Raw genomic sequence first — 8,783 nt, forward strand, 5'->3', positions numbered from 1 at the left:
TTGTGTCGGACCAGTTAAGATGGCTTCCATAGGGAAACATTGATTTTCACACGTCATGCGACATGAGCTCCCAATGTTGAAGCGTTTGTTGTGCCAGTGTGAACTCAGCCTAAAATTGAGAATCAGGCCAGGTTCACACTGGTACGATAAATGCTCTGACATTGGGAGTTCATGTCACATGACGTGTGCAAATCAATGTTTTCCCTATGGGAGCCGTCTTAACTGATCTGACTTTGAAAATGCTCCCTGTACTACTTTGGTCCGGCTTGGGTCCTACTTCCGCCCATGGAATATCATTGAAGTCGGATCAAAGTAGGATCCTTGTCCTAACCATCCGACTTGTGATATCCAACATGTTGATTACAGCAGCAGTAAAAGGAATTTATGTTACTCTGGGATTGTTTTGATTGGTCAAAAGTACAAGCTAGTCTGATGGAAGTAGGACCGGTGTAGGACAGATGTAGCAGGGCAAAGTTAGATGACAGTTGTACAACAGTCGTGTCGTATCAGTGTGAACCCAGCCTAATGCAATGCAAACTAATATTCCTAACTTTAGCACAGTTGTGGTGCTTCCTGGATACCACAGATTTATTCCACTTGTTACCTCTGGATACTTTGTAGTACAACGTGATGAATACTGTTGACTACAATCAGCTACTCCTCCTTGTGGGCTGCAACGAACATAACAGCTGTATAATTGGTGAGATCGCTCACATTGCGTCTCCTCTGCCAGGCGTAGTAATCAATGACTAACCCAAGCTTATTCAATGTGTTCTTTACGTGGCTCTCATCGTATTTTAAAACATGGAACCGCTCCCCCCCGACAGTCATGTAAGTTTTGTTTATTAACGACAAAAGTAACAGATGGCCTCCTGGTTTCAGCAGCTTTATGATCTTCTCCATGTTTTTTATATATTCTTCTTCATTTTTACTGATGACATCCAGTAAGAAACAACTGACCACACAGTCAGCAAGAGGTAAGACCACCGGGGAGGTTATGTTTTCCTCTTCAAAGTTACATTTCAAAACCTGCTTGATGGACGACTTTAAGCGCATTTCTATGTCCTCATGTTGGTCTCTAAAAAACATAATACGGGCATTACAGGGAGAGTTTCCAGTATGCTGCAAGTGAAAAACTATTTCTGTAGTTAATATAGCACAGCCTTCATCAAAGAAAGCCCTGACTACAATTATACAATATGCCCCTGCTGCCCATAAGATTAGCACTTTTCTCTTCTGAAATGCTCTGCTTTGCTAGAAGACTCTGCTCCTTCCTCTAACTCTCCTCTCCTGAAATGCTCTGCACTGCTCCTTCCTTTAATGCCCCAAACACACGATCAGAAATTCTCAGAGCAAAAGTCGGATGGGAGCTTTTGGTCAGAAATTCCAACCGTGTGTATGCTCCATCGGACTTTTGCTTCCAGAATTCCAGCCAGCAAAAGAATGAGAGCAGGAGCTCTATTTTCTGATCTTAAAAAGTTCTGATCGGAAATTCCAGTTGTCTGTACAAATTCACGCCGCACAAAATTCCTACGCATAATCGGAAACAATTTGACGCATTGAACTAATTTTTCTTGGCTCGTCGTAGTGTTGTACGTCACCGCGTTCTTGACAGTCGAAAGTTCAGAGAACTTTTTGTGTGACCGTGTGTATGTAAGCCAAGCTTGAGCAGAATTCCATCTGAAAAACCATCCAAGTTTTTTCTGACGGAATTTCTGATCGTGTGTATGGGGCATGACTCTCCTCTCCTGGAATACTCTGCACTGCTGGAAGACTCTGCTCCTTCCACTAACTCATCTTCTCTCCTGAAATACTCTGCACTGCCGGAGGACTCTGCTCCTTCCTCTAACTCTCCTCTCCTGGAATACTCTGCACTGCTGGAGGACTCTGCTCCTTCCTCTAAGGCTACATTCACGTTACAGAGTTTTGAATAGCGGTCAGATTTTCCGTGAATCTCTCTGTGATTTGACAGTGTCAAGGTGTGAATGGGAAATCACGAGACTCGCATTTGAGATGCCATTCATTGGAATTGAACCTAAAATCGTGGTATGGATCTGCCGGGCACTAAAATGTGCTACAATCGCGGCAACCCACACAGCGGAACGCATGTCGCCCAAAAATAGTTGAGGAACTACTTTGAGCGTCATGCATCCCACAATGCGGGTTACCGCAACTGCAGGATGTCTTATCGCATGGCAGATCGGCACAGTGATTTCAGGTGCCATTCAAATGAATGGCATCTCAAATGCAAGTCCTGCAATTTGTCATTCACACTTCGGTGTTGTCAAATCGCAGGCAGATTTGCCACAAATCTACCTGCGATTCAAAGCACTGTAGTGTGAATGCAGCCTAACTCTCCTCTCCTTGTAATACTCTGCAATGCTGGAGGATATTAATCCATCCTCTGTTAATCTATCCTCTCCTGAAACCTCTATTTAAAGCTGGTCATAGATTGATCAAACCTTAGCTGGTTCAGCAGGGACTTGCTGAGATTCAAACAATGTATGGGCAGGCTGATTGTGTCCAAGTCGATCCATCAATCAACTTTAGTACAAACAGCATGTTTGATTTTTAGTATGTGATCATTGCCAAGGGCTATAGCTGATAGCAATAATTACTGTGGTCTCTCAGCGGGGACAGCGCCCCCATTGGGAGAACACAATAGCTTAGCAACTGACTGTGTTAATGGGGGAATTGAAAATCGTATCATCCAGGGCCAGCTTGTGCTCTCCTTTCCTGAAATGCTCTGTGCTGTTGAAGGACACTGCTATCTATCATTATATGACATGCATAACGGGAAGGCAAAATGATCGTAATTTAAAGAGGGATTCCACCTACAAAAAAAATATTAAAAGCCAGCAGCTATAAATACTACAGCTGCTGACTTTTAATAAATGGACACTCACCTGTCCCGGGTTCCAGCGATGCCGAGGCCGATCGATCGCTCGGCTCTCGGCTGCTGCCGCCACCATTCTAGGTGAGGGAATCAGGAAGTGAAGCGAATCGGCTTCACTTCCCGGTTCCCTACTGCGCATGCGCGAGTCGCGCAGCGCAATAGGAATTGTCCGCGCTGTCTCTGGGACCCATGTGTGTCCCAGCAGACAGCGCGGCAGGACAGGAAATGACATAGACGCCCACGGGAGTCTATGCCCGGAAGTGGGTGTAAATACCTGTCTTTGACAGGTATCTCCACCCCCCTCCCCCCTGAAAGGTGCCAATTGTGACACCGGAGGGGGGGAGGGTTCCGATCAGCGGAAGTTCCACTTTAGGGTGGAACCCCGCTTTAAGGTAGTTTTTATATTATTATAGGATCTTTAAATGGCTCCTAAAGTTCTTTTTGTGTGCCCTATTTTGATTTGTATTAAACAACCTAAGAAAAAACATCATATCATCTATGGCCAGCTTAAAGCGGAGGTACGCCCGACCCAGACAAAAAATTTAATCAGCAGCTACAAATACTGTAGCTGCTGACTTTTAATATATGGACTTTTAATACCTGTCCAGGGAGCATGCGATGTCAGCACTTCAGCCAATCTTCAGATCAGCTGTCGGGTGCATCCGCCACCATTGTCGGTAAGGGCCGGTTCACACTGCGGGCGATGCGAGGCGACACCGACTTGCCTCGCCGCGACCTCAGCGGCGATTTGCAAATGACTTCTGTATAGAAGTCAATGCAAGCCGCCCAGAAGTAGTACAGGAACCTTTTTTCTGAGTCGGAGCGACTCGAGTCGCTCCTCTCAGAACGGTTCCATTGTACAGAACGGGGGCGACTTGTCAGATTGCGGCGAGGCAAGTCGTGTCGCCTCGCATCGCCCGCAGTGTGAACCGGCCCTAAGGGAACCCAGCAGTGAAGCCTTTCAGCTTCACAGCTGGATCCCTACTGCGCATGCACGAAGCGTGCTGTGCATTCCACTTGGTCCCTGGTGGAGAAAGGAGGATTGGGCCGAACTTCCGAGAGATGGGGCCACGGCCCTGTCTCCCAGAAGTGGGGAACAGTACCTGTCAAAAAACAGGTCCCCATTCCCCACTCCCCCCTGAAAGGTGCTAAATGTTCCACTATTAGGTGGAACTCCGCTTTAACGCTCCTTTCCTGAAATACTCTATGCTGCTGTAGGACTCTGCTATCTATCATTATATTATATGCATAACGAGAAGACAAAATGGTGGCAATTTAAGGTAGTTTTTATATTATTATAGGATCTTTAAATGGCTCTGGAAGTTCTTTTTGTGTGTCCTATTTTTTCTTCTTTTTCTTTTTGGATAACCTAGGTAAAAAAAGAAATAAAAAAACCTAATTTCATGAAGCAGTACACAGCTTTTTAATTTATTTTTGTGCATCTTTGTTATCGTTTTTTTTTTTTTAACATATAACAAAACATATTGAAAAATAATGGAAAATACCCCAAAAAACAACAAAATAAAAAAAAAGAATTAAAACAGGGAAAAGGCCCAAATTTGTACTAATTTTGAGGAGTTGTGTATATATATATATATATATATATATATATATATATATATATATATATAATTTTTTTTTTATCACAATGCGCATGATAATGATAACAAGTATCAGATTCTGGGTCTTTTTCGGAATGTATTCATGCAACTTTCACACCTGTTCTTTTTTTCCTTTTTGATTGTCAAATGGCAATTTTATATTGTGGGACTGTGTTGCAACTCCAAGACAACCATTTAGCATATAGTCGTTGTTCATCTGTTTTACTCGCCCAGTAATCTTATTGGGAGAGTAAGACAGATGGCATGACCTGTAAAAGTCTTCAGCCTGAATTAAAATGGTCACAGGCATGAAGCAAAGCATCATGTCTGCAGCATGTTAAAATTAAATTAGGTTGCAGGGGGCGGTAATTACCATAGCTTAGCCACATGTTTTTACCTCCACCCCCACACACCTACCCATGCTGCCAGTGTAAAATAACACTTATTAATGGACTTGGTGTGGTTGGGGAAAAAAAAAAAAAAAACAGGCAAGAGCTGAAAAATAAAGCAAAAAAGTGTAGAACCATTAAAGGACACGTCACCTCTTTCCTTCTAATCCGGCAATGAAAGCTGATGCATGCTTCCAATCAAACGCTCCAGTGTGGCTGTGTATCCATTTGCTCACTTCCATGATACAATGCTCATTGCATTTTAGTACAGCAATTTCTTTGAAGAATTTGGACACAGAACAGAGATGGTGGATGATGGAACCAAGGCTGGCATCAATCAAAAGTTTACCCCTAATGTGATCTGCAAGGATATTACAGAATTGGGTGTTATGTAAATTCTAATTAAAATAATTCCATTAAGGTTTCATGCACACCAGGTATTCAGCCTTAGGCCGCGTACACACGAGAGGATTGTCCGCCCAACTAAGTCCGTCAGACAATCCGACAGACAGTTCGTCCTACTTTTGAATGAACGGACTTGACTACACACGATGAACAGACAGTCCGCTGAAAGCTTGCACGATGACGTGTACAGCACGTACGACGGGACTAGAAATACGACGTCCAATACACTGCAATGCAACCTTCGGCCGTGTAAATCCTTTCTGAGCATGCGCCATACTTAGTCCGTCCAACTAGCCTACTCACGAGCAGACTGTCCGCTGAAACCAAGTTTGGACAGACAATATTACGGAAATTCCGAAAGACTTAGTCCGCCAGACTGTCCGCTGAAAAAGTCCGCTGAAACCCACACACGAGCGGATTGTCGGATTGGACGGACAATCCTCTCGTGTGTACGCGGCCTTAAGCCCCGTACACACAGGCTGAATGTCGAGAGACAACAAAAAAGACCAGCCAACATTTGGTCTGTCTGACAGAAGCCTGTCATTTTTATCGGATGTGCATGCTGAAAAACCATCAGCTGACCGACTACTGATCAGCGCTCTCAGCCAACGGCAGAGAGAGCTGATCGGAGTCCCCCTGTCAGAACACAACAGCTCAGCTGGGGAGATCACTGGACTAACCTTGCATGGTTAGCACAGCGGCTCCAACTGGAGCTGTCGGGTCTTTTTTTGCGCAACCCAAAGGGTTGTTATTGTTTACCTGGCTTTAGTACATGAGGCTCCAACGTTGAGCTGTGGCTGGAAGGCACAGGTACACTATGCAGCCCTGCAAGCAGCCTTTTAATCGCAACTGGGAGTCTGGCTGCTGCTAGACGGGGCTGAGTGATGCATCTAGTACATGTACATTTAGGGCAGTAAGCACCCTGGGATGAATGCCGGGAAAGCAGGCAGTCTTTGTTTCATTCCTTTGTCTTGCATGCATACTGCCCTAAACAGAAGAACCAATGATAGCACCACCCAGCCCTGTCCAGACTGCTATAGAGTTTGACAGGCTGCTGGCAGAGAGGCTGAGTGGTTCACCTGTGCTGCAACGACATGCCCAGTGTGCATGAGACTCTAAAGTTAACTTGTCATGTAAAAAAAGGCATGCCTTATAAACACCTAAATATAAGCACTCCAAAATGCCTGCACTTTCCTTTTATAGGGCTCAGTACTCTAAGCTGCAGAAGTTATTATAAAGTGTATATATACACTAGCAATACACTTCTCATATTTGCTTTTTTTTTGGCCTATTAAATATGCCAGTTAAAGTGTTTTGTTAGATTTGATATCAATCGATGCAAAAAAAAAAAAGCCTGTTGATCCGGCCAAAAACCCAATGCTGTCCTATAAATCAACAGAGGGTCTGTTGACTTATCTAAAACAGTGTTAATGACTAGGGATGAGCTGCTTGTTACCTTTGAACCCAGGTTCAGCTGTGTGGGAGGTTTAGGCTCCATGCACACTGGAGCTCATAAACTGCAGTTTATTGGAGTTTGGGCATTTTTTTTAAAAGCCCATAAACTCTACTCTATGTTAGCCTATGTGTCCATGCACACATGGATGTTTTTTTTAGCTTTAATGAGCAGTGAAGTTTATGGACTTTTTTCTTAACGCCAGAAATCTGCATTCAAAGTGCAGTTTTTCACCGCCAAAAAACGACAAATGCCAATAAACGTTCATAAACACATGTTAATTAGAGTTCGGCATTCTATTTTTTCAATGAATTGTGGGAGTTTGGAATGCACTGTGGGATTTTTGGAGTGTCCTCTGTGTATTTTTATTAAAAACGCCCATAAACACTAGTACAAAATGCTGTTAAAAGCACGTTTTTCAACCAGCGTTTTCTGCCAGCAATCTGGCATCCAGAAAAAGCTTTTTTGAGCTTCAGTGTGCATTGGAGCCTTAGAGAATGGCCAAATGGGTGTTTGGTTGTGTTGCACCTCCAGCTGAAAGTGTTTTGTTTTATCTGCAAAAAAAAAAATGTCTGATTTTTCTGGCAAAAAAACTGTGATGTCCTACATCCCCTGCAGTGTTAATGACCCTGCCCAGCTCACCTCTATGGCACAAGGATGAAGGAAGTGGGAGATGTTCTGTAATTCTAATAAACCTCCTTTCCTAGGGTGACAACGCTGCTCCTTTATAGATACAGTACAGTGAGTGAGCTTTTCAGAGTGGTGCCAATAGCAGGGATGAACGAGCCCCTATCTTTTTCAATATAAAGGTGTTATATATTAGATCTTCTTATAAATATTGTACATACCACTGATCAAACAATAGTGAAGATTTGCCATTGGAAATGTCAAAGAATCGTCTCCAAACACCATGTCCTCCTTGCTAGAGAAATATGAATCCAAGTGATTTCTGGAGTGCATTCCATCTACATGGTACAGTTTGTGTGTCGAGCAATCCATCTTCCTACTGAATAGGCCTCACTTCAGCTCTTTGACTTCCACTGAACCTTACTATGGACAGAGTTCCATTTTATATTCATCCGGGATGAGCTTGGTAAATTCATTAGCATGCAATTCAATATTCTCAAATAACTCCTGTTTATTTTCCCAGAACAGTCATGGCACCTGACCTAGGGATGATTTCCACATGGGCTTAAATATGATTCTTTTCCAATGTAATAAAAAAATTTTTTTTAAGAATTAAAAAATAAATCTATAAAAATTAAAATTATGGGGAAAAAAAGAATAAAAGTAAAAATGTTATTATTTTTAATGACAGATAGCAAGAACAACTTGCCACAAATTTGTGGCAGTGTTGAATTGTAGGTTTTGTTAATTTATTGCACATTTTCACTGGCAAGTTGTACACTTGCAGCACACTTGAAGCACAAGTTCTAGTTGACACTTTTCCAAATTCAGCCACAGTGACCCATGTGGTGGGGTGACTATTGCACACCATAACTGAACTAGAACTTGCAGCATACAGTAGATCACAATACTCTACTCGTCCGCCTCACAGAAATAGCCGGAGTCCAAGACATAGATCTCCATTGGTTCGCGTCCTTCCTAGGAAATCGGTCACAGACAGTGAAACTAGGAAAATTCCTCTCCGAAACTCGGGCAGTCACCTGCGGAGTCCCTCAAGGCTCTCCATTGTCACCCGTTCTCTTCAACATTTACATTCGCCCACTCCTTCAAATAATCAGATGCTCAGATCTCTGCTTCCACTCTTACGCTGACGACACGCAACTTTATTTCCGGATCAATGGAAAAAAAGATCACCAACAACAACTTGAAAACTGCCTCAAATCAATAGAGGACTGGATGACCACCAACTCCCTCCAGCTGAACCAATCAAAGACAGAGCTTCTTATCTTACACCCAAATCATAAGCCCGCAACCAAAACCTCCTGGTCTCCACCAACCGTCTTTGGGCAGACTATCTCCCCAAAGACCAAAGCGAAGAGTCTCGGGGTTATTTTAGACGCACAAATGTCAAT

General features: G+C 43.3%; 1 protein-coding gene across 1 annotated transcript; it reads right to left on the reverse strand.

Annotated features, from left to right (window-relative positions):
- Positions 1 to 398: 398 nt before the first annotated feature.
- On the reverse strand, positions 399 to 7,783 carry LOC143933244 (nicotinamide N-methyltransferase-like). The gene is made up of 3 exons (XM_077456131.1): positions 7,593 to 7,783; positions 5,040 to 5,247; positions 399 to 1,078 (listed from the first exon to the last, which is right to left on the reverse strand). The coding sequence occupies exons 1-3, from the start codon at positions 7,741 to 7,743 to the stop codon at positions 655 to 657; spliced, it is 783 nt and encodes a 260-aa protein (XP_077312257.1). The 5' UTR covers positions 7,744 to 7,783; the 3' UTR covers positions 399 to 654.
- Between the last annotated feature and the right edge of the window lie 1,000 nt (positions 7,784 to 8,783).

Source organism: Lithobates pipiens, unplaced genomic scaffold, assembly GCF_037356315.1.
Source record: "Lithobates pipiens isolate NorthernLeopardFrog02 unplaced genomic scaffold, aLitPip1_a1.2 Scaffold_27, whole genome shotgun sequence".
Taxonomy (NCBI): Eukaryota; Metazoa; Chordata; class Amphibia; order Anura; family Ranidae; genus Lithobates; species Lithobates pipiens.